Source organism: Camarhynchus parvulus, chromosome 15 (assembly GCF_901933205.1).
Source record: "Camarhynchus parvulus chromosome 15, STF_HiC, whole genome shotgun sequence".
In the NCBI taxonomy this organism is placed as follows: domain Eukaryota; kingdom Metazoa; phylum Chordata; class Aves; order Passeriformes; family Thraupidae; genus Camarhynchus; species Camarhynchus parvulus.
In genome coordinates, this window is record NC_044585.1 from 3692863 (window position 1) to 3719085 (window position 26223).

At 45.6% G+C, this 26223-nt stretch overlaps 1 protein-coding gene across 1 annotated transcript in view; it reads left to right on the forward strand.

Moving 5' to 3' along the window:
- The window catches only part of PXN (paxillin), a 45009-nt gene that overhangs the window by 4316 nt on the left and 14470 nt on the right, over window positions 1-26223 (forward strand). The window contains exons 2-6 of the mRNA XM_030958799.1: window positions 19605-19831; window positions 20302-20417; window positions 22295-22434; window positions 22808-23009; window positions 23477-23612. Coding sequence (XP_030814659.1) covers window positions 19605-19831; window positions 20302-20417; window positions 22295-22434; window positions 22808-23009; window positions 23477-23612 — 821 coding nt within the window. The remainder of the gene's footprint in view (window positions 1-19604; window positions 19832-20301; window positions 20418-22294; window positions 22435-22807; window positions 23010-23476; window positions 23613-26223) is intronic.

The window sequence follows — 26223 nt, forward strand, 5'->3', positions numbered from 1 at the left end:
TTTTTCCTCACCTCTTGCCCTGTGAAGTCCATTGGTTATATGAAACAAGTTGTGAAACTGTAGAAATGACAGCTAAAATTTTAAAGTCTGGCAGCAGAATAAGGACTAATAATGCACTCCTGTTTAGATCAGAGTTGGTTTTCTGATCTGCTCCTCAGACAGATAAATCTCTTATATTAAAACTCTGTAACTAGAGGGGGGGGGGAAGCCTGTCTATGGCCACAAAACAAATCTAGTTTGAATCAAACTAATGTGTTAGTTGTGATACCCAGAGTCTGATGCAGCTTTGGAGACAGCCAGAGCAGATTCTGAGTGCAGTTGTGTGTGCTAGTGGAAAATCAGTGTGAGTGAATAGGATCTCTGGTCCCAGTTTCCTGCTCTGGTCTCAGCCTGTGCTTCCCCCTTTGTGTACTGATCCTGTGTGTCCCTTTTTGTCTGATGCGGAAGCTGTTAATGAAGATGCTCTTCTGTTCCAGCTGCCTGAAAGTGAGACATTGTCTGTGGGAAGCTTTCTCACACTGTGATTAGGGAATGAGTTCCTTGCTCACTTCAGGCCTGTCCTAACTAACTGAGGTTTAGTAACAAACCCTGGGAGTACAGGTTATCATGTTAGGATATTGCATTTTAAAATGTTGAGTAGGGAACTGTCTCATCTGTGGCAGGATTACTACATCCAGCAGTGCAGAGTAGAAGCAAGAAGTGGCACCATTGCTTTCCACTCTGGTTGAAGTTGAATGGGTTAGAGAATAAGTTGTGATCTCAAATTGGTTCCACTTGATTTAAGCTGGCTGCTGAGGTGTTCCCTGTGGCCATCTCCATTACTTGTGTCCACATTGACTGTTGGACAGTTAACTGCATCAGCAAGCTGATTCTTCTCAAGTCATTTTTTTACATGGACAGTGGACTGGGAAGTGAGGCTACCTCCTTCAGCTGTGGGTTGTGTTTAATATAGCATAAGGTAACCATTTCTCCACAGCCTCAAAAATGTACCCTAACTTAAGGCATGTTGTTTCTCTGTCTGTGAAACAGGGGTAATTACTCCTTACCTGCAAAGTGTGGTTATGTTGGTTGAGATCTTTGTGTTTCTGAAATAGCTTCCAGCTGAAAAGCTTCTTTCAAACTTTTCTGGTCACCATTGCTGGAAAAGTTTACAGTGGCAAGTTTAAATTAGATTTACAAGTTTTATTCCTTTCTCAGGCCTGTTGAATATTCCCCCTGTGCCTTTCTGATTGCTCATCCTTTCTTCACCCCCCATTATGACAGGCTGTGAGTAGGGAGAAAAGATTTTCTTTCCCTTCCAAGTTCCCCGCAGTGGCTCTGCCCTCGTCTTTCCCTTTACCACAGAGCGTCGTGAAGTCATTCAAGGAATGTTGTGTGCTAAAGATATACCATAAAAATAGGAGGTGGGTGATGACTTCCTCATATCAGTTTTAGCTGTTTTTCCCATTCATGCTCATTCTCTTTGCAAATGGCCCCATAGCAGCAGCAACCAGCTAGGTGTTAAAATCCATGCCTTCTCTTCTGTGCATGTGTGTTTTAAAATCCCAGTGAAACAAACAAGTTGAAATGGGAACTGGAGTGCTGTGGAACAAGTTTGGTGTTGGTGTTTCAGTTACAGGAACTGAGTCCCTGATGTTATGTGTTTGTGCTGTTTAGGAGTCTGGTAAACTTTTTCTGCTCACACAAATGCAGCTTTTTCTTTTAGCAGACAGTAACTATTCTGAATTTACATGGGAAATTTATCTAAGCAGTTTGAGACAACTGTAAACTGAGGAGCCAAGAGAACTTATGGCAGGCCACAGGGGGAGGCAGCCTGCATTGTTAGAGCTTGGCTCCTTTTTCCCTGTGCTGGACTGTCTCTACACTGTGAACAAGTTCAGTTCAAGTTATTTCAATGATGATGAGATAGTCTGAAGTTGTCCAGTGCAGCTTGTCGTGCCCCTTCTCACAGTGTTCTTATTACCATGTGCACGTCTGCGTCGATGGTTCTGCTGGGTGAGGTACTGAGTGCCTGGCTGGCAGTGTGCAGTGGAGTGTGGCTTGATTTCTTGTGGTTTTTTGCTGTTTATTGCACACATTTAAACCTCTAACATTTTGCAAATCATTTGAAGAACATAAAAAAAAAGGTAAATGGCACTCCAGGGAATAAACCTTCTGAATGACACTCTGCATGGGGAATTGTGCTTTAAATGGCTCAGCTATAAATCAGACTGTATGGGGGCTCCAGGAATAAACCAGTCCCGTGTTTTTGTCACAGAACTGAGCTGGCAGACAGAATTAATCCCCTGTCTGTCTAAATGCCTCACAGGAACTTGTTTTATTTCCATTGCTGAAGAGGAAGGTGAACAGAGAATTTCACTTTGTGCTATGGGGAAGTTTGTGGTTGTTCAGGGTCTGTGGTTAGGATGAGTTTTAATAAGAGCAGGAGATGGTAAAAGAAGCCAGAGGTAGAAAAGGTCATGGGCAAGAGGGCTGTAAATAATTTGCCGTGGATTAGGGGCTTAGTATTCCCTTGTTTTATCCTCTTTCATGGTCCTAAACCAGTTCAGGCCTTCTCTGTGAAAAGGTTTCTTTTGGGTTGAAGCCACTAATTTCAGCTGGGTCAGACAAAAAAGCCTAGGGCTAACTGCATGTCAGTTGAGGTTACTGGTGCCCCATGATCTGGGATAAGATGATGGCTTGGCTGGTCTCTGTTGCTCATCTTGTTTTACCATTAGTTGCATCCATTGCTCCCTGTTTCTCAGCACTAGCAACTGCCTTGGGACTAAGTTTGGATTGGTGTGGTTTTTTTTTTTTTTTTTTTTTTTTTGTCTTTTTTTGCTGCTTTTTGGGCAGAGGTGATCCCCAAGAGGAAGGTGCCTAGAGTAGTACTTCGGGTTTGACGCTCCTGTTCATGATGGTTTTATATGGGAGACATTTTTGGGCTGTGTAGGCCTGGTCAGGCAGTGTGACACACAGCTGGAACTATTCTGCCTGGCTGTGTGAGCAGCTCCAGCAGTTAGACAGGATCCCTGCAGAGAGCTGGAGCACTGGGGGAGGGAGTGAAATGCCATTTCATCCACGTCATGAAATCTCTTATCAGTGGCCAAGTCAGTGTTGTGAGTGGGTGAGCTGCATTGGCCTGAAGAAGCTGCCTTTTATTTCTCCCGTGAAAGACGAGGAGCTCAGCACTGTCAGTCAGGCTGAGAGCTGTGCAGTGGCTGTGTGCAGTTTAAGATGAATTTGTCAGTCAGGTTCTTATAACCCTAAGCTTGTGGTTTTCAATCTATTCTGATTGTGCTTAATCTGAGATTTGCTGCTTGGCTGTCCTGAGCAGTTTGCCTGGGCAGTGCCTCACAGCTGCTCTGGCATGCTGCTCCTGTACTTACTACTGCTTAAATCCAGTGCCTCCAGCACCTTCTGTCTTGGGGTCATGCTTAAAAGCCTTGGTGTGAGTCTGACAAAAAATCTGTTAGGTTATCATTCATTTTTCTTTGTAGGGTTGGTTAAGGGCTTCATTTGTTGGATGCTACTTTCCCAACAAATGCAAGGGAGAAATCTGCTTGTAACAGATCACCGTGGTGTGGCTGTGGTGATGTGAAACTCTTGAGAGCTTCTGGGCTGGCTGGATGTGCTGGAGCCCCCTGATTGTGTTGCTTGGCTCTGGAAAATGCTGTGTGTGGGGTGGGAGAGCCAGTGGGCTGTGAGGTGTTTGGAGCAGTGTCCTGTGCTGTGGTTCTGTCCTTGCAGGGTTGGGAGGCTGTTTGCTGGGGAGGAGGGGCTGAAGGAAGGGGCTGGGGGTGGTGCAGCGAGGAAGCTTTATGTAATTCTTGGCTGGCTTTTGAATAATTGTTTTAATGAAATGGAATGCAGTGTATTCAGTACTTGCTTGGCAGAAACAGCTTTTTTTTTTGTTTTTTTTTTATTTTCTGTCTTGGAGGGGGGAAAGGATTTGGAGTTGCTCTATTTTCCAGCTGCTTTAAACGCTCTAGGCTTGGATTTGTCACGAAGATAGAAGTGGAATATTGTTCTTGCTGAGGGGGCAGTTGACTGCTGTGCATGTGTGGGACACTGTCTTGGTACCTTGGGTGTGTAAGTGGCAGAGCCTGGTCCCTGGGTTTGTTTCTCTGAGGGGTGGGGATGCCAGTGTGGTTTGAGGAGAAGCAGGTTAATTTTAAAGTACCCAACAGTAATGGGATGAATGTGATGTAAGTACACATCCATATAAAATATGTGCATCCAAGTACTTGATAAGAAAATTTACCTTTTTTCCTCTATGCCCTAGTTCAGGGCATAGCAGGGAAGAACATGATGAGCTGAGACAAAGAAGTCAACTTAATTTTCAGCGAAGCAAATATGTAGGCAGTGGGAGTCTTGACTTCTCTAGACTTGTGCAAAACAGTCTCTCCAGTCATCTCAAAGGATTGGTGACTTTTATCATAGGATTGTGGAGGGACATTTAGAGATCATGCTGAAAACCCTTTTTTAGAAAGCAATTTGAAGAAGGATTTATTTCATGTACCTCTGAAAGGGAAGTTTATTCTCATGCTGCTTCTATTTCAGTATTGCTGCCATTTCCATTTTTGGTCAGTGCTGGAGATCGGTCTCTCTTACTCATCTCTACCTCTCAAAATCCACTTTCTTTTTAATCTTAGGAATTTTTTTTCTCCGTTGTTCTTTTCTGCAGTCAAGAGTTCTCTTGTGAGTAGCAACCTTTGGTTGATAGGATAAAATTTTTCTTTATCAAATAACAACAACAACTTGTGTTCAGGGCACTGAGATGAAGAAGCTGTCATGCATTTAATTGCTTTATTAATACTGCTCTTGGTAAAAGATCCTCACTATTTCTCTTGCTGCTGCTGAAACAAGCAAGAGACTTGTGAGTGGTACTTGTGTCATGATACCAGATGACAGGTACAATGATGGGTCATCTACCTTCTCATGTAAGAAGAGATAAGAAAACCTTTAACATTCTCCAGCTCTTCTCCACCCACTGGCTCCAATATACTCCAGTTCTAAAAATGTTAGTTTTCTATCTAGATTTAACAATTTTCTTTCTTGCAGTGGGCCAGTGTCATGACACTGTGAAACTCTTGAGCCACGTTCCTCTGCCAATGCTAAGAAAAACCCCAAAACCCACCGCTGAGTCAGAGCTCTGCAGCTACAGAGCCATCAGCAGTCTCCATCCAATTGCCACCCACATCTCCCAAAGTGGACTGGGGGACCAGTTCCCACGTTAATTTCTGAAACACTGTCCTCCTTTCATTCCCAGAAGCTGTTTTTAAAGTGAAAAGAAGCTGCTTTAACTAGATTTTTAGCAATGTGCTTCTTGGCCCCTTGTACTCTGTTCAGTCTTTCAGAGCTGTTGCTTGCCTGCTATCTGCAATAACTTGGGTTATTTTTAAGTTACAGTGCAGTGCTCATCAGACGGAAAGCTTCATTTTAAAACTTTCTACCTATTATAGTTATAAGTAGTACCAACATTCACAGGACTGAAAAATGTGAAATATTTTGTTGTCATTTCCCCCTGCCCTGTTCTGTGAGTTTACATTGTGCTTTTGGCAGCGCTTTGTGTAAAGTCAGTTTTTGATGATGACTTACACTTCTTGGCTTACAAAGATTTCAGTGTTGCTTCAAAGTCTGCTCCCACCCTGCTGCAGAGAACCTTTGCAGAAATGAAAACTTTTTAAAAGAAACATCCACCATTTTGAGAGTACTTCCTTAATAATTAGATTTTTAACAAGCCAGTTAAACCACATTTGACTCAAGTTCCCATTTTAAAAAAAGGGAAACAATCCACTTCAGAGTGGTTGGCAGGTCAAGCCAACAAGTCTTTATTTATATTTCAATATACTAACTTTTTATCTGGGTGAGATTTGCTGGGACTCTGTATCTCCTTATTGACACAGACTTTTACATCTTGAGATACCTTGGTTTTTTAAGGGTGGATTTGCATTTGTTGAATATTCTTTGCATTTATGCTTTTGGGAGCTATGCTTGTTACTTACTGGATGGGAAGTTGCTGAAGCTAATGAAAAGTATGTGTTTCAAGGTCTAAAATCTGTCAAGTCTGCATTCTGATATCCCATTTAAGAGCCTTCAGGATAGGAATGCCTCAATAAGACTGTACTAAATATGGATATGATTACAGAGTCTCTTTAGTGTCCCCGTACTTTATTACTGGAATCCTCCTTCTACTGGTAGCCAGAGCACTCTACATCTCATTGGCAGAATTGGTTCTTCTAATGCTTCTAATGAATTCAGAATTCTTTTAATGAATTCAGAATTTACACTAGTATTTCAGTCCTTTATTTCATCATCTTTATGTGTGTCTCAAATTTTGTAACTGGCACTTTGCCTAGATGGGTCTATATTCAGATCTGTTTATGCTGCTTGGATAGGATTCCCACAGCTTAAAAGATGCTGTTTTTTTCCCCTCAAGTTCCATGTCCATTATTGCATAACCATTCAAATCTTACTCTTCCCTTTATTGGTAATAGGGTCCACATGCTTTCCTGTTTCTGTTACTTTTAAAAAGGCAGATAATTAACTTGGAATGTGCAAGCTCTGACAGTATTTTGTCTGCGACTGTGTCCAAACCCATTTTTACATAAGCAGATGGAGAGGATCACAGGGATCCTTAGCAATGTTGTTCCTGGCTGGGTGGTACCTGTGTGCTGCTGCGGTGTCTGAGGTGGTGGTGGTGCTGCTGCTGAAGGGGGAGAGGGCTTTACTTTTACTTAGCCTTTCTCCTTCTGTGTTGTCTGACTGTTTGACATATCCCTTCCTGCTGACTGCTGTGCTCATCTCTTCCCTGACCCAAAAGGAGACAGTCAGCTTTTTCCCACTGGGTGTATATCCTGTTGGACTGGTTCACAGAGGGGTCTTGTGAGAGCCAGAGCCTGCACAAGTAAGTGGCAGCAGCACATGTCTGGAAAGGGAGTAAAACCTCTCCATTTTTGGCAGTGGTGAGCTGTTAATTCGCCTTTCTGCATCTTATGAAACTGTATCCTTCACTCCAGGGTGCTCACTGTCCAGTGGAGCTCCTGTGCTCCTGTAAACCCTGATGTAACATGTTTTCCTTTCCTGGATGAGTTAGAATTATGATCTCCAAGCTGACAAGTGTTTTACAGCTGTTGTGAGGAATCCCCTTGAGAGGTCAAATCCACGCCCTTCTGATTTCCACCTGAGGGCTCTGGAGCGCAAGCACACCAGGATTGCTGCTGCCCAGAGACGTGGAGACCACTGCTGTGTGTTCACAATGTTGTGATTTGCCACTGTTGATTTCACACTAAGCTACTGCTTAGAAGCTGCTTGGAAGAGTGATCCAGTCCTGGATCAGCATGTGTTGTAACTCCAGTGCTTTTTATGACAGCTTTCAGTTGTACAAATTTCAACCAAATACCAACACAGGGCTTAAAAAATGCCCTTGTCTACCCTCTTTTCAGTGGGCATGCATGGGCATGTAAAGGATTGATTGTTGTAGCTGGGTGCTGCACACCTCTGCATTCAAGCCTTGAGCTTTTGTTACCAGAGCTGTGGTTTAAAATCCAGTGTCTTGTTTCCTGCTGGTTCTATTCCCATCCTTGGACTCTTTTGTCCAGTGGAGATCTCCTTTGTACCAGATTTGTCAGATGTTTGTAGAATGGCAGCTCTGTGTTTTGACCTGGTGCTTGTGGAATAGCTGCATGCTGGTCTAGCAGGAAGGGTCTGGTTCCTCAGATAGCTGGCTTGGCTGAGCCCCTCTTCCTGTAGGAATACAAGGGAGTTGGTATTTTGTCCAGAGGCCTTGGCCCTGGAAATTTTCCCTGAGGGGTCAGTTCAGTGGCTGCTTGTTTGGCGTTCGTAATTTTTTTTGTTTTGTTTTGGCAGAGGAGAGCAGATCCTGTTGGACTTCTAGAAGCTTTGAGAGAAGCCAGCAGCAAATGAAAATTCTTATGACATGCACAAGAAGGGTTAACTTAATATTTTGCATGTGTAAGGATAAATAAAGGACTAAAAAAGACACTGTATTGGTTACTCGTGGTTTTAGGTTTAATAAGTTTTTTTCCCCATCTAGAATGTTGGCTAAAATCCAGCCCAGGTCAGTAGTGAGGTGCTAACTGCTTAGTTGTTTGTGTAAAATGTTTACACTCCCTCCAGTCTGTTCCTCCCACCAAACTGGCCAGGATGCCGTTTCATTCCTGTTTGTACAGAGCAATGTCCCTGGCTTTAGTCTGAGCCAACTCACCTCCCTCCCAGAGACTGTTGGGTCAGGATTGGCCATTTGCTGCTGCCTTTGTCTGGGACTTCCTGGAAATGCCCGAGGATGTGTTTGCTGTCAGGCAGAGATCAGAAATAGATCTTGCACAAGAAGAGCCACTCCAGGAGAAGACTGTGTGAGGCTGTACTTGCTCTTCTTGGAGTCCAAAGCTGTTTCCAGTTTCACAGCTGACACACAGGGACAGAAATGGAGACTCTCTAATTTGTGCAGATAGTTGTTCCTTGTGATCTTTTACAGGACTAGGTATAACTGCCTGTTGAACACCAGTCACTTTGCTTCCAAAAGGAGAGGATTCTGACAAGAGACTTGGTGGCACGTGGAGCTCATAGCAGACTGCAGATTCAGGCTGAGAAATTCCAACTTAAATATTTTTAGTACAGGCCTGGGAGTCAGATTTGCTTTCTATTCTGATATAATATGGACTTGCCATGTTATGTTGAGCTGTTCAGGGCTGCATCTCAGTTCTCCATTTCTGAAAGGTACATTTCTTTTGTGCTGTCAAGGGAGTGTGAATGTTAGGGTGAGGATTCTGATTTGTGAGCCTTGTTGGGATTCAGATGCAGTGGCTGCAGACTTTACTGCCTGCAGTTGCTGCAGGCCACAGCCAGTTAGTTCTATCAATACAAAATGGAATATGTGGAGATTGACAGCTGTGACTGAAAAGCTTCCATGTGGTAAGTGCTGTAGCTTGTGGGTGGGAACATCATCTGAGGACAGCGGTACTGAAATCCAACAGTCTGAATCCCGAGGCCAGGAGCTGGAGTACTGGGGAAGGCTGGTAAATTTTACATATCACCTTGTGATCCTTCTCTTGTGCAATCTCCAACTTCTCTGTCCAGTGAAGCAGAGGCCAGCTTTGCTCTTCAGCATTGTGGAAACCCTGAGGTCAGATCAGCTTTTGCACACACTGTGTCACAGGATGTGCCACAGCTGTGATGTACAAACCCTTGACAAACTTTTCCTCATTCTCCTGAAGATTGTTCATGGAGCAGTGGAAGAATTTTTTGTGCTTACCCAGCTTTGAAAATGGTTTCCTGTTATTCAGGACTCTGCCAGCCCAGTGAATCTAGGTAGAAAGGAACCACACAAAGGATTATTTTCTATCTTAGCTTCACACAGCCATGAATCTGGAGGCATTCAAGGCTTGTGTAGCTGGATCTGGTGTTCTCAGGAGCCTTTGGTAGCTGTGAAACTGAAAATATTTATTTGTTTGGTAGGGAACATGGAACATTAATTCAGTTTTCGGCAGCCACTCTTAGCATAAGGTGTTTTTTATTGGTATGAGCTGTTTGCTGCTCACCACTATAAACAGAGGGAAGTAAATATAAGATGTCTCTTTCCACTTCAGGTGTGGAGAAAATCATGTTATAAAAAAGAAGATGCTGTATGTGGCAGGAAATAACCCTTCCCTCCCTTCCCACTCCCTGATCTAGCACTTCTGGAAATGAGAAATAAATGGAAGGACACACCCTTGGGAGGGAGCAGCCTCTGAAAGTCACTGTCCTCTATGCTATCCTCGGATCTTCAGTGCCAGTAAGGGTTTGTTCTTCCTGGTGTTTCTGTTGCCAGCTTTTGAATGTGATAGGCAAGGCAGTGGAGTGGACAGCTGAGGTTAATTTGAAGAACTTCAAAAGGCCACACTTGGTTTTAGCAGCTTTTTGTCCGAAAACCAAAAAAACATATTCAAACCATATTTTGTTTCTCTGGAGCGTTTTCCCTTCTGATAGGAGAAGGGACTTCAAGTACAAATCACTCTCAGTGTGAGGATGCTCAGCACATTTGTGACATATTGAAGAATATTTATCTCTGACCACAAAAGCAGTTATGTACCTTGTGGGACTTCCATTATCTCAGCCATCTAATGAACTGTTCTGAGACCGTGGAAAGGGGATGGAAGTTTTGATCAGGAAGTTGGAGAAAGGCAGAATAACTGTGTGTTTCTCTTTTGTAGGTGGTGGTTCATTTCTCTCGCTCAGTTTAAGCTGGAGTCTAGTGTTCAGAGAGCTAAGTGGAAAAATTCTGGTCCTATGGGAAAATCATTTGTGGTTCCTTCACACAGCCTGGACTGTAGGCAGGGAGTGCTGTGAATTTGTTATTTCATCCAGGAAACTGTGCTGACTCAATCTTTAAGCACTTGTGGTGTCTTTCAGCCAGCATGCTGAGCTGGTGATCCCATGCCCTGTGGAACTAGTTAAGATTAGGTTACCTCCCTGCCAGCTTGGTGATGTGAACAGAGCCAGCAGCCAAAGGATTTCCCAGCCTGTTGCATCCAAGATGTCAAGAGGTGGATCTGAGGTGCTCCCTCAAGGAATGGGGCTGTGACTCCCAGGGACTGCTGGTATCAAGCTACAGACTGGTCAGCTGGTTCTCCTGCAGTGTCCTTGTGCCCTTGAGAACCCTGCAGCTGCTGGGCTACACAGGAACCTGCTGACTCCACGTGATGCTGCCCAGTGCTCCAGCAGCCTCACCCTGCAGACAGACAGACAGACAGACTGCTGCAGCTCTGGGCGTCACAGAAATGCATTTGTTTGCAAGAACATGGTGGAGGCAGGAAGGATCTAGTGGTGACGTTAATGGTTTTTCAGCAGACCCACACACAAATAGCCCTCCTGCCCATCTGAGGGATCTGGTGGAAGCTCTGAGCTCACATGATGGCTTCTGTTGGGTTTTTGTAGCATACAGAGTTGGCTTATCTTCACTTTTATGGTCAGGAGTCTGTCAAAAGCTCACTCTTCAGCTCAGCAGCACAAATGAGGCATCAGTGGGTGCAGAGCATGTGTAGCCCTAGGGACTGAGCCATGTCGCAATCCTGGGGCTGAAAAGCCAAAATAAAATGTCAGTGTTGGTTTGGGTGGAGGTGGCAGGTAATGGTCAGGGATGTCTCCAGAATAAGGAGTGTTTCAGTTTGAGCTGTCTGCTGGCTGCACCTTTTCAGGCTGCCTTTTCTTCTGGTCTGCATCTGAGCTGCAGATGAATTACAGGAATCTGACAGGAGGGTAGGTAATTTCTTCCAACTAATGGCAGGATGGGCTGGATTTACAATTTGTGTTCTGGCCTAAGTTTTGAAAGTAGAACATTTCCATTTAAAGCAGAAATTTTATTCATTTACTTGAACAAGAGCTCAATTCTGCCACTGGTCTTTTTAATATATTTTCTAAAAGCTGCTTAAGTCATAGGGTGGTTGGAGCTCTACTTCCAAGAAACCTATTGAGTTTATCTAAAAAACTGAAACCAACACCTCAGCAAACTTTTATTGGATTAGTAAGTTGAATTAGTTTAGAAAGGGGTGATCAGCAGGCCAAGTTCCAGGAGCAGCCTGGGTTTGCATGCTGGGGAAGGGAGGATCCCTGGGCCTTCCCCTTACACTGGCTGTGTGTGATGGTGTCAGCTCTGCTGGAGCTACAGCCAGAGCACTCCAGGGGTTTGCAGTCCATCCACAGAAGTGCAGTGAGTAGTTACTGATAAATAGTTCCTGAAATCACTTCACACAGGCTGTATTTGCACACCCTTTTACCAGCCCCAGGCTTGGGGTGGTACTAGTGCCTGTTAGTTGTGACCAGTTAGTTGGCCACAAGCTCTGGTATAAACTCTCCAGCTTGGGTCTCAGTGGTTGGGAAAGGAAGCCACAGTTCTTGCTGCAGCTGCTCGTGCAGACCACATCTCACACTGCAGTGTCTTGTCTTTGTTTAGACATTTGCTGATAGTGGTCAGAGCTGGGTGCATGTGCTGCTGTACTGGGCAAGGCTCACTGGTTTGGCTGTCAGTGCTCCAGTTCTGGCACAGAGAGGATTCAGGGTGGCTGCCACCACCTGATTCCAGCAGCAGTTCTGGCTGTCACAGGATGAGTCCTTGCTCAGTTTGTCTCTGCAGCCTGGGCTAGCCAGAAGCAACTGCAGCTGGGAGGTTGCCTTTACTTTTTGGGAGCACCCACACAAATTTGTGAATCAGTGCTACAAATGCAAAGTTTTGCTAATTTCAAGGGGCAATTTTGATCTGAAAGTAGAGAGAAGCTTCAAAATTTTAATGGCTATTGTCTTTACTGTAATTTACTGTGCCACATATTAATATTAGTTTGGACATTCCTTTTGTTAAGCAGTGACACAAGACATGACTTGCACCAATACCTTGATATGAGAAAGCACAAGGCTTTAAACATTTGTACATTAAGGAGGGAGCTGAGTGATTTTACTGACCATGCAATCTGAACTTTCTGTAAGCAGGTCTGGGCAATGTGAAGTAAAAATCCCAGTGGCTGCTCTGTACTGATACTCCAGCAGTTGTTAGGTCTGGAAAATTACTTACCTTTTGTGACTTGAAGTTTTGTGTATCTTAAATAACAATCTTCCCCTGCTTCACAAGAAAGCTGAGCACTTTTATGTATCCTGTGTTCTAACCACCATCTTGACATATTGATTAAATTTTGGAAAACTTTTAGGTGTCATCTCAAAATGTCTTAGACAGTAAGCCAAACTATTTTACATGCTTTCTATGTATGTGAGCTGGAGAACGTGAGGATTTTAAGAGCATATAATTGCACTTTGAGTTTTTAAGGTCTCATTTTGAATGTAGTCTTTGTATTTTATTGCTTTTGTAGTCTCTGATATTTTTGCATTTAAAGGCATTGATTGGAACCTGTTAATAAATGTCTTTTACCTGGAAGTCAATGTTTGCCTTTACCTGTTCATGATTTTCCTATTTCTGATAAGGCTCTTCCATTTTGCTGAGAAAAATCAAAATGGGAATTCCTGCCATCAGTGTCTGGGGCTCCCCACACCTTCTGCAGTCAAACTCCAGGGCAGTGAGAAGTCCTAGCAAGGCTCCAGCAAGTGTTCTTGATGCAGGTCCTGTAGAGCACTGCAAATATTTCTTTTGAAAGGCTGTTTAATAGGATAAATATACCCAGGCTCCCCATTCCTCGGCAGTTACTCATAAGGTAAAACTGTCATGCCAGGGATTGGGTTACTGCCTTAAGCTGTCTCCCTCTATGTGAACTGGAGCTGCATTTACTCCTGGAGGTGCTGGGGAGAAGACTTATTTGAACCTAATGAGATTTTTAAGGTTTGCCTTCAGGGGTTTTTCAAAGAGGTGTCTCAGATGAGGCTGCAGGCTCAAACTGCAGTTCTGGAAATGCAATTCATTTCCCCTCACTCTCTCAGGGGACAGCAAAAATCAAGGATTTGAATTCAGCATCTTAGAGGTATTAAGAAAAAAGGGCTGGAGAATGGTGTGTGATTCTGCCAGTGAGAGGTCTGCAGTTTGTCTGATGCCAAGTGAGACATGGTTAGCATATAAAGTTCATCTCACTGAGAGCTGCCCTTAGGGGTATCTTCATTTTTATTTCTATTTGCCAGTCCCCTAGGAATCTTCTGCTTAAACCAGGAAAACTTGCAGCACTTATTCGATAAATAGAGGCAGGGGGGAAATAGGGAGGTGCAGATACCTGTTCTGTGCAGCTGCAGCAGAAGAAATTCTGTAGTTTGTCCTCAGATATCTCATCCTGATTCCCCAGCGTGCTGTGTCTGGGCTGCCAGGGACATGTGGCATCAGAGATGCTGGGGGAGATGGGACTCTGTGGCTGAATGCATTTGCTGTGTGCTGGCTGGGTGAGGAATCCTGTCTCCAGTGCTACTCACTTTCCAGATGTCTCATGCAAGAAGCACAGCTACAGGCAGTGTGTGGTTTGATACATGTGTAGATGTGGCTTTCAGCTGTTGAAAATGAAAGGCTGATATCTGAGGCATTTGAAGTATCTTTCTTCAGTTATGCTTCCATTTCCTCCCCAGCAGTAGATGAGATGTGGAAGAAAATTGACCACCATCCTTTTGATCTACTCACTGTCTTGATAATGCTGTGATTTGCTGTGTCAGCATGGCTTAATAATCCTCAGTTGTTGAGGAGATGAACTGCATATGGAAATCCTTTCTCCAGAGGAAAGCAAATTTAGATTTCTCTAAATTGCCTCATTAAAAAAAAAAGGAAAAGATAAATTCTAAACCGCTTATGAATAGTGGAAAATTATTTACTGCTTGAGGAAGAATTAGCATTGAAAAGCTGCTTGATGTCGGTTGGCAAATGTGAATTTGTCGATGCCTTGTCGTGTAGGTTTTTTCAGAATTAATCCATGATGTGCTCTGCTTCACTGTGTCACCTTAATCCAAGAGCATTTTTGAAATGCACAGGAAAGGGGAAGTGAACAAAGTATGCTTTGATATGCATGGGAAGATACATCTAAATACATATAAATATATATTTTTCTTTTTAGTAACTTCACTTTACCTATTTAAAGGGGTTGAGTCCAGCTCAAATTCCTAGAAAGGGGTGTTGATGTGTGCATCAGTACAAAGGGGCCCTGGTGTTCCCCATTGCTGCTGCAGACTGTAGAGCAGTGCTGTGCTCTCTGGGCTGGTGTTGCTGCTCTGTGTCAGACAGAGCTGGGCTGTGGGAAGCTGAAGAATGTGCCCCTGGCTGCTCAGAGGCCGTTGTGCTGCAGGATGCTGCGTCTGCAGGCAGCGAGTGCTGACACGCAGCGATGCGAAGGAGCCTGCCCCGGAGCCCCTGGAATGCCTGAGATCCTCTGGGCCCACGGAGCTGTGGGCTGGGGAGATAGCACAGGAATGTGCACTGTAGAACTTGGAATTTTCAGTGCAGCTTGAACTGGTAAATGGGGCTCAGCCTAAGCATTTGTCCTGCTCTTCTACCTTGCTGCTTTGGTGGTAGAAGGGATGTTTTGTGAGTGGTTCAATGCATTGGACATCAGCATGAGAGTTCTTGTCCTGAGCTGTTGAAATGACCAGCAGAGCTTTGCTTTTGCTGGGAATTACCTTGAAGCAAAGCAGTTGGTATTAAAGAGCTGCTTGTACATACCTAACTGATGTGCAGAGAGGTGTGGAGGATTTGTAGACCAGAATCCCAAGGACCTCTTAGTTAATAATGATCTTTGGCAAAAGTGAGGAAAGGGAGAGAGGAGCAAACTAATGTCCCTGGACCTCCAGGTGTCTTGGAGTGCTTTTTAGCGTAAAGGTGTCTGATGTGGCATCATTCTTTAACTGTCCCTCCTCCACAGGAAAATCTTTGTAGAAAACCCACCTGAATGCAAACAGCAATGTCCTCCCATATGGAGAGGATGTGGTTTGAGTAGCCCTCAGGACTAAATGTGATTTTTTCAATCGAGTGTGTAATTTTTGGGTTGGCCAGGTGGTTGGCCAGGTTACCTGAGCCTGTGGTGGACCAGCTGTGCTTATGCTGAGGTGCCCTGTGCTGCAGTGCACAGGGATTTAGAGCTTTCTTGGCTATGTAACTGCTCCAGAGTAGCCATGATAAGCAGGAGTGTCCAGGTTGGTGGTGTTCCAGCAGGTGTCCCTTTTGCACCCTCCTGAGAAGCACTCTGTGAATAGAGTGGAAAATACAGATTTCTATATGCACAGCCCATAGATAGCTGACCCCTACCGAGTCTTTGGAAACTGGAGTGATTCTGCTCCGTGCACGTCTCTGAGTTGACATTTTGTCTGTGGGTTCTGTTAGTGGCTTGTTTTAGTGAGAGTGGAGAGAGGGGTGATCCTCGGGAGGCGCAGTGGTTTGAAGGTCCATTATAACTATGTCTGGTTTACTTTACTGCTACAAAATGGTTAAATCTATTCTCTTGAGATAACTAAATGTATGATCTTCGTCCTTGGGAGGTTGTGTCTCCTAGAGCTGTGTCCGTGGTGCTCCAGAGAGTATTTGGGGCTGTGGTGAGGTCAGTGTGTGTGGCTGTTTCCGGAGTTCTGGGCGGTGGCTGCTGTGAAATTCGCCTCTCCGTGGGGAGGTGCAGCACACGTGGCACCGCCGGGAGTTCCTGTGTGCCTGAAACAGGGACAGGCTCCCGGCTCTTGCGGGGCTGAGCAGGTGAGGTGGAGGCACTGCCAGGCTGGGCACTGCCGTGGGTTTCGTCGCTGTCCCTGTGAGGTGTTGGTGGTGCCCTCTGATGGATGGTGCCGGTGGGCACTGGCCCGAGTCACTGCCTTGTGTTGGCACAGTCAGCTGCTTCCTACGGGCTGATTCACACGTCCTGCAGCACTGTCCCTCAGGGGTCACCTTGGGCTGGAACACTTCATTACCCAGTAAATCGATCGAGACTTTAATATTTCTATTTAAGCATTTAATATTCCATTTAAGGAGCAATCACTGTTGTGAACTCAGTGTGTGACGAGAGGTGCAACACAAGCACAGCATCCCTGTCACAGTTCATCAGGTTACAGATGCTGGTCCCTTTTGCAAAAGAGAGAGTGATGCATCTTTTTCTCTTAATAAAACTCCATTCTTTCCCATCATCTCTTATCTCATATTGTCTTCTGGTAGTTGTACAAATCCTAAATGAATGCACGGTGCTTTGGGACCTCTTGGGATGAAGTGCTTAATGGAAAACAAAATGTTAATCCCTTTGGTTAATTTTTGGTTGGGCTTTGAATAATAGCCTCAAGTCAGGCTCTGGAGCTCCTTGGGCTGACCTCCAGGGGGGCGACCTGCAGCCCGTGCCCGTGGACCGGGGAGTCGCTTCCCTCTGGCAGGGTGATGTCCGTGGGGTGGGACGGTGCCGCTGCCCCTCTCACCCTGCCCTCGCCCGGGACGTTCTGCTGCTGCTGTTGGGCCCTTTAAACGGGCGCAATTTCCCATTTCAGCAGAGTTTCAGGGAGCTGTGGTTGCTGATGAGATTGGATCCGGGAACAGCGACGGGGAGGGACGCGAATGGGGAAGACCTTCCCTCTGTCACGGTTGTGAGTTGGAGGAGCGGGGGCGCAGGGAAGGGAGGACAGGGGATTGCAGGATTTGGGGGCGAGCAAGCACTGGGAGAAGTCCTTTCGCATCGGGAAACCGGTGTGTGAGCGCCTTTCCTGTCCCGCCGCCTTGGGGTGGTGCCTTCGTGCAGCAGCTTCGATATCAGTTGTAAAGCTGGAGTTTAGTTTGAGTAACCCGAGTAATTCCTCTCCGGCCTTTTCTCCTCCCTCCGTTTTCCGTTCCTCGGCTTTGCCTTGTTTGCTCAAGTCAGGAAGGGGGAGGGCATGGGGGCGGTTAATCATTAACCTTAACTCCTTCACAGCCATGGGGCTCAGTGCTCCTGGCATTTCCAGACCTCCCTGCTTCCGCAGACCTGTAAAAGTGAATCATTGCGTGTAGCCGAGCTCACTGTGTGTGTGCCAGCAGCAAAAGGCAATGGGTGTCTGTCCCATGGATCAGCAGCACAGAGAGGAGCCGAGCAGGGCAGTGTCTGTGGTGAGATGGTTGCGGCTGCCGGTCCTGCACTGAGGGCTGGAGGTGGAGGGTGGAAAAATGGTTTGCGTCCCCTCTGCAGGGCCGGAGGAGCCCAACACCCTGACGGGATTTTCACTTCCTGGTGGAGTTTGAATTGCCTTTGTCATTGGAGGGGAGAAGCAAAAACCACTCCTTCTAGGCAAGCACTTCTCTGGGAGGTGGTGTGCGTGAAACCTCCAGTCACAGGACCTGCCTGACTGTAGGAATTGCGGTTCATCGGCAGTTCCCTGGAGGTATGTGCCTTTCACTCTGCAATCCACCAGCTGTTCCTTTGCTTGAAAAGAAGATGCAGTTCATTTTTCCCCAGCTGCGGAATACTTGTCTCCCTTCAGAGAATCTGCTTCTGGGATATTTTGGTCCCTTTAGGAAGACAGATCCTGTGACTTTAATGGTTTGGAGCATCTTTGGTGTATAGAAATAATTTAACACAGCATTTAATTTGCTAATGGCTGTATTCTGCTCTCTGAGTGCAGGACTGCTTATTTTTCCTTTTGTGATGCTTTGGTTTTTTTTGAAAAGAGTGAATATAAAAGCAGCACCTTCCTCATCTTGTAATTCAATAATAGTGTCCTCTTCCAATACATTTTCCTGAAGGCTTGCTAAGTGCATTGGCTGCTGTGGAGTGCTGTGCTCAGGAAGTGGCTCAGGGCTGGCAGGTGCTGCCTGGGGAGCTGTGGGCAGCCATTAGTGTGAGCAGTTGCTTGGTTGCTATTCTGGTGCCACCAGCTCCTTGTGACCTGGTGGGGGACACTGCAGGGTGGCCACACTCAGGCTGAGCTCCTGTGCCCAAACCTGAGTGTCAGGTACCTGCTGTGTGCAGGAGAAGGAGTCTGCTGAGTCTCTCTGGGGACAGCTGGGTCTGTGCAGGGGCAAGGGAGATCCAGGGGGGTTCACAATATCCCCTCCCAATGCTGCTGAAGTATGTTCCTGTTTTCTGGCTGAATTCCATATCTCCAAAGGGACCTGCCCAGTGTGTCCTGGTGCTGTTACATGGAGGGTGCTGATGTCTCCACTGAACTCCTCTCTAGCAGCCTCTCAGAGGTGTGCACTGTGCTGCTGCCCCAGTGGAAAGCTGGGCACGTGGCCAGGGAGGCTTTCTTTGGAAAGTGAGCGCAGCACAGACCTGCAGGCGCTCACTGGAGTTTCCCCTGCAGGAACTGCAATGGGCTCTGCAGGATGGGCACACGGGCTGGAACGTCCAGCAGGTCAGGATTTGCCTTTGAGTCACCCCAGAGGAATGGAGGGTTGGGAATGGGCAGAGGATACATTTGCAGGGAGAAATCCAGAAGTCTGGGAATACAGTTTTGTGCCTAAGCTCTGATGAGACTGTGAGATTTTTGAGATGTGTGTGTGATGTGGGTCCTCTGCCTGGCATGAGTGACAGTGTTTCTAGCTGGTGGAGGTTTTCCTTCTCTTGAGGAATTTGTGAGCAGTCTCCACCCATCTAGTTAAGAATTGTTTCCAGAAGAAATGGCGTTTACCTGGCAGCCTCTGGAAACTTGTTAACTGTTTGTATGATGTACTGAGAGGGGTTTTTGTCAGGAGAACTGAAATACATCCTTGTGGTTCCCTGATGGACTGATTGGAACGTTTCATGCTTCTTCCACTACCTTTGACTCTGCAGAAGACACCTCCTGAGATCTTGTTTCCTGCAGAAAGCAGTGCCTGCGGCCACAGTAAATGACTCTGTGATGATGTGGGGCCTGTAATTAGTCTGTGTCAATATCCTGTTGGAGTAGATCTCTGGACGGGCTTGCCTAGGTTGCACTTCTGCAGGGTTCAGTGAGACTACTGGTTCCTGTTGTTGGGTGTTTTTCCAGTTAAGGCAAAAATCTGAGACTGACACAGCTTTTCTGGCTGCTTTGCTACATTTTGGTGTTTTCTTTGTAGTACAAGTTTGATTAATTTGTTCATTCCTGAGCAGCAGTAGCGTTTTTTAGGGCATTTGGTAGATTACCCAAAATGAAAAGTCCTCCCAAAAAACTTCTGACACAGATACATTAAATGAGAAGAAAGAGACAAAGCTCTAGTCCAGGTTTTCACCATTGTGTTGGGTTTTTTTGCTTTCCTGCAGACGCCTTACTGGCAGACCTGGAATCAACCACCTCGCATATCTCCAAACGCCCAGTATTTCTCACGGAGGAAACTCCTTACTCCTACCCAACTGGGAACCACACGTACCAGGAGATTGCTGTGCCACCGCCGGTGCCCCCACCACCTTCCAGTGACGCCCTGAATGGCACCGTGATCGACCCCTCAGAGCAGTGGCAGCCCAACACACCCAGATACGGCCACCAGCAGGTGAGTGGGGTGTGGCTGGGAAGGGTGCTTGTTTCATAAGTGCAGGATCTCTCAGCAAAGTAAGGAGGAGGCAATAGGGAGAAATGAGGATGAATTTGGCTATGGAGCAGGGAAAAGGGGGGAGCTGGGAGTTTTTATTAGAATTAACTGGTTGATGCAAATGGCAGAAAAGAATTTGAAAGCCATGGTCACTGTGCTGACAAAATGGTGGTGTGATGAGATTAGTGTTAGTCATCTGTCTTGAGCCTGTGGAAGGCAGACTGGGGGTTTCCCGCACAAAGCTGTGACTCATAGGCAGGTCTGAAGTAAGGGGAAAACTGTTCCTGGTGTAGCTCATGTGATGGAGACTGGCTTGATTAAAGAGCAGATCATTTATTTTGTTCTGCCTTGTCAATGCATGGGTTTGTAATGCAGTAGTGTACATATTTGTTTTGTATTCTCTGTTTCCAATGCAAATCTTGTTTCCACAGCCTCAGTCCCAGTCTCCTATATACAGCTCTAGTGCCAAAAGCTCCAGTGCCTCCGTTCCTAGAGACGGGCTCAACTCTCCTAGTCCCCGTGCCAGTGAAGAGGAACACGTCTACAGGTATCCTGTCCCTTTTAAGAGATAAGCCTGACTCACAATTTGAGCTTGCTGAGGGTCAAGCTGCCTTCTATAAGTGGAAACAAACACTGCTCTCCGTGTGTGTTATATTGCTTTGTGTCAGTTTTGATTGCCTCTTTTGTAACATGCCACTGTAACTTTCATACTTGCTTCAAACTTTGACCTGGCCCTTGGGCTTGCTCAGCTGCAGGAGGTTAAGGATCCATCAGACACAGCAGGATCTGGATTGTGTTGTGAAGGATATGATCCAGACGCAAGTGACAAATTCACCCCCCTGCTGAAGAGCGCAAAAGTTCTTCAGGGGGTGGATGGCCTTAGGGTTATTTTTCCCTGGGAACTCAGTACTTGTAGCCTGGAGTGTTGTACAGGGACTTGAGTTTTCAGGTAAATTCAAGCTTCTTAAAAGTTCCATCTCAGTAGGTGGTTGACAGATAACAAGTTCACACTTGCAAAGGCAGCTGCTCTCCGTCTGAGATGCTGGAGGAGTAGCCTGCACAGTAGGACAGACCTTTCTGCTGACATAGGGATGAGTGATGCAGAGGCTGTCAGAAATTCATCCTTTTTACGCTTTGGAGACTGATGTTTCTTTGGAGTCATAATCTAACCACGCCAACTCTTTCTGCTGAGCGGGAAGTTGCTTCCAACCAGAACTAATTCTGGTTAGAGCTCAGCTCCTCTCTGGGCAGCCTAGCCAGAGGTGGTCCAATGGAGATGGTAATTGCAATTTTTTTCAGATGACTTCATGCAATTAGTATTAAATGAAGGTAATTAGAGCCCTAAGTCCTCTTGAACAAGGGTCTGCCATGGCTTGGTTCTGGTGTGAATTGTAGCTGGTGTGTTGGTTTGGCGTGAAGTGTGTTCTCCTCAGATTGCAGTTGTGGATCTTGTTTTTCAACCTGAAGAGAAGGATAACTTCCGTTATGGAATTCATAATTGTCACTGGTGTTACAGGTGTCAGAGTCCTTAACCTGCTAGATACTTTTTGAGCATGATGTGGTCCTGTGCACAAGGCAGAAGTTCCCATTTTGGATTGGAAAATATCTTTTTGATAAAATAAGAACCTCTAGAGCATTAAAAGTTATTTCTTCATTTGTAAAACCAGGAGAAAAAAATGTTCTTGCCATTGACAATGGAAAGACTGTTACTACAGTGTATTCACTATAAAAATCACTGCATTGAGGTGAAGTTCTGCTTTGGAACAGTTTGCAGTTCTGCGTGGTAAATGATATCACCCATATAAGACTAGCAGTAATTACAGCCAGTGGTTTATACATGCATGTATGTTTAACACAGTAGAAAATAATACCGAGTTACTTTCTTATGAATTGAATTAGAGTTCCCCAAATTAAAGGTGTGAGGACTTGGGGAGACCTTGAGTGTTGCAAGAGGCTATGACATATCCTACTGCTTCTCAGTTTCTGCCACTAACCTGAGGCTTGTGCTTTGCCTCTGTCTCCAGTCTGTGCTAGCCCTGCATCCCCTTGCTCAGGGAGGAGGAGGTTGCTGCTTGGTGTGGTGTCAGCAGAAACAAGTCATTTTCCCGTACATGAGCTAATGGTTCTGCTGCTGTTCTGTGCATTTTGGATCTACAGACAGTTAACTCTTTCCTACAGGGCTGGGCAGCACGTAGTCCTAAAATCAGAGGCCCTGTCCATCAATGCTGTTTTTGTAATTTACAAGAATAGCAGTGGCTGTGTTTAGTCGTGTCACAAAGCATGTGTCTTCTTTACCCCCAGAGCTAAAAGCATCAGCCTGAAAAGACCACAACACATGTGTAAACTTTGGGAACCTAATGAGCTTCCCTCCATCCTTCTGCTGTATCTTAATGCAGAAGTTTCACATTTCCCTTTTATCTTCAGTTTCCCAAACAAGCAGAAGTCTGCGGAACCATCTCCCACAATGACCAGCTCCTCTCTGGGCAGCAACCTCTCAGAACTGGACAGACTCCTTCTGGAACTGAATGCTGTTCAACATACCCCTGCCAGTGGCTTCACAGCAGGTAAGGAATAGGAAGACATGTGGTATGAGTGGATAATTTGATTCTCAGAATAGTAGCTTGCTTTTTCTTTCCAACATCGTTAGTGAGGGAGACCCCTCCAGTCCTTAATCAAAGATTCATTTAGTGAGGGTGGGATCTCCTGAGGTCTGAGCTGCAGCACCCTTCTCAAAGCAAGACCAACTTCAAAACTGCCTCTAATTAAAATTTCAAAGTTAGAGGTTGTTCAGGCCCTTGCCCTGTTAAGTTTTTAATATCCTCAAAGATGGATGTTCCACAAGATTTCTGGACAATGTTTTGTACTAGCCTGTGATTAGCAGATGTGTGTGTGTGGAATGGGTCTCTGAATGGCTCTTTTCTGCTCCTCTTTCTTCAGATGAGGCTGGCAGAAGCCCATCACTGCCCAACGTGGCTGGCCCTCACTATGTTGTCCCAGAGAACAGCAGCTCAGGGGGAGGGAAGGCTGCACCCCCAACAAAAGAAAAGCCAAAGCGAAATGGTGCCCGTGGGATTGAAGATGTGCGTCCCAGCGTGGAGAGCCTGCTGGATGAGCTGGAGAGCTCCGTGCCAAGTCCAGTGTGAGTAATGTTGTGGTGGTTGCAGGCTTGGGTGGGGTGGGGTGGGCTCCTGGGGGAATGGTGACTGTAGTGTAGGGGCAGCTGCTGCAGGACAATGATGGATGGAAGGTGGGCTTTGTCTAAAGGGTCAGAAGTCAGGTGGGTATTGGTGCTTTGTAATCTACTTGTGGATGGAAAAATGCATAAGTCATCCATTAGAGGTAGATTGTTCAAGCTCAGATTTACAGCTGACCACAAATACAAAATGAATGTTCAGGCATCATCTGTTTCTTAGCGGATGGGATGTGTGTGCACACGTGAGGCAGGATCTGCACGTGCTGGGGAAGCTGGGCCAGGTTGGGCTGTGCTGATGAAATTCCTCATGCTCTGCTTACTTGGGGGAACAGTGGGACTTCAGTCTAGGAGTGCCCTCCCATGTTTAAACACACTCTTCTTAAAATTTTATTTTAATTTTTCCCCCTGGCCAGGCCTGCAATCACTGTGAGCCAGGGCGAGGTGAGCAGCCCCCAGCGTGTCACGGCCAGTCAGCAGCAGACCCGAATTTCTGCTTCTTCAGCTACACGAGAACTGGATGAGCTGATGGCATCTCTCTCTGACTTCAAGGTACCCTGTCATGTCAACTTAATGCTTCATCTTGTCCCTACCCAGCCCAGTCTCTCTTGCCTGTTAACCACATTTGCTGACCTCGACTGGTCTCCAGAACACTTCCTTTACCTCTCATATTTGCTCTGATAAACTTCCTGTGGTGTATTTGTGCTTTCTGAGTGGGGCTGTAGGTGTCCTTGACTGCTATAAATTGTCATCACTGGCAGGGTAAGGCAGTTCTGGGATCTGTTTTTCCTTCAGTTCTGCAGTTTGTCTGTTTGCCAAAGATAATGAGCTTTGTTACTGCTCGGTAGAGTGAATTATTTTGCTGTGCTACAATTTAATGAGAAGGAGAGAGGCATGGGACACCACTCTGCTTTCTGACAGAGACCAGGCCCTTCTGTTCTGTGGGATGACTCCTCTCTGGAGTGTGTTTTTTCCTGATGTGCTTTCCCTGAGGAGAATGGATATTCCAGGCATTTGGTGTGAGTACTGAAGCATTTACCTCAGACAGAAGGAGATTTCAGAGGTTTTATCTTAAAACAAAATCTCTTATTCACCTCAACATGGGATTAAAGTTTCAGTTTCTTGTGGGGGCAAAGGACGGCGAGTACTATTCAGTGTCAGCATATGTACTTGAATAACTTTTTCTTTATTCATGTGGGTGTGTTACCACTCCTGCACTAGATGATGAACTATGGAGGTTGTTCTCATGGGATTTCATTTACCCATACTGGTAAAATGAAAAATACTTCCTCACTTTCTACTTTCAGCTGCTTTGCTTATAGTTTTACTGAACTGTTGACTTGGATTTCTTCTGAGAGAGGTGGAGAAAGCAAATATGTCTTTGTTAGGTTTGCCTTTTTTACATACCTATCTGATTTCTGATCCTAAATCAGTTCCTAACTCTCTGTTTTATTCCTGTATGAAAGACTCTGCTGGATGCTTGGGATTTCTTGTCTGTGCTGAACTCCATCCCCTCCTAGATGATACTAGGTGGGGCAGCCAGAGCTGAGCAGTGTTTTGTGAGGAGAGGTACAGAACATGTAGTGACAGCTTTTGCTGTTTGCTGTTCTTTCTGTGCTTGGTGGGTCCCATGGAGATCAGTACAATACCCAGAGTTGTGACAAGTGTTTGAGTTCAGAACCTAGCACTGAGCACACGTGTTCTGAGAAGCTTCACTTGCCCTGTGCTTGCTGGAATGGAATTCAGTCTGCCATTCCTGGCACATGCACCTAAATCAATGAGAATCTGTGAGTTCCTCAGTATTTTCTCGAGACTTACTGTAGTGTGTGTTTAGTCAGTCGCAAATGTGGGCACCTTAGTGTTGCCTTTTTTCTCCTTCTGAGGTCCTAGGGTGTAGTGCAGGGTAGCCACAAGCTCTGTTCAGCCTGTTTGAAAGACTGCAGTGCTGTGAAGCTGGAGAGAGTTCCCACTTGTGCTTCTGGCATTCCGTGCCCTGCTCCTTCCGTGTGCTGAGGGAGCTGAGCGCTCTGGCCTTGTGCCCCTGCTGCTTTTATCAGGAACTAGCTCAGGCTGTGGCCCAGCCTTTGCTCCCAGGTGAGCTCTTGGCAGCTGACAATGACCTTGCCCAGCACAGGTTTCTTTGGTGAGAACAGGGAGTGGACATTTTTAAGTGTGGGTGTTCAGTACTTTGCACTCTTGAGAAGCTTTAGAATCTCCACTAAAACCCGTGTGATAGAGATGAGCTGCTGTGGCTAACACCACCTCCCTTCCTGGCTTAGTTTTCAGTTGACCTCAGAGACCAAATTGAAATGCAGCAAGATGTTAAGATTTGGGCTTTATTAAGCACAGCAATGGTATTTTTGTGAAGCATTGAGCTCATCTGTTCCTAAACATTCTTCCTGGAACACAAGAAACATGGCTTCTGTGATCATTTCCCTTTTGCTAATGATGTCATTGACTGTTTTTAAGTTACTTTCCTTTTCTCCTGTTGTCCAGGTTGCTTCATTTTCCCTTCAGTCCTTTTTGTTTAGTTATACCTCTTCTGTTTGTGCCAGCTGGGAGTGTTAACTGGGCTGTAAAAATGTATTCTACTGTATACCAGTGTCAGAATATAAGGGAGACAAGGGGAGTCCTTGCAAAGGTGGAATATGAAAAGCTGCTCTTGGAGTATCAGACCTGTGTGTGACTGCAGGATATAGGATAAAACTCCAAATATGATGTGTAATTAGTTGGAATTTATAGAAGTTGCAATAGATGAGGATGGGAGGAGTGGAGGGCACTGGTGCTTGATTTGCCTTGTACCCTTGAGTAAAAGGTGATGATACATTACCCTTTTATTATATTTTGCTCTCCCTAATTTGTTGCCCCTCTTTTTGCTTACAGAATCCATTTGATTTTGGTTATCTGGTTAATCAGTCATCAGGCACCGAGATTACTTAATGCACTTGTTTTTTACCCATTTCTGTGTAATGTGATGCCTGCTTACTGCATAGCTGGATACTTGTAGTTAACTGTGCTGTTATTGTAGAGTGCTCACCCATCGCTCTTATTTTGGAATTAGTATGGTTTCAGTATGTTGAAACTACTGTTTGAGCAAAATGTTATTCTTGCCTTGAAAGTGACTGATTTCATTTTAGGAAGTCTGGAAACCAAATGTGAAGCT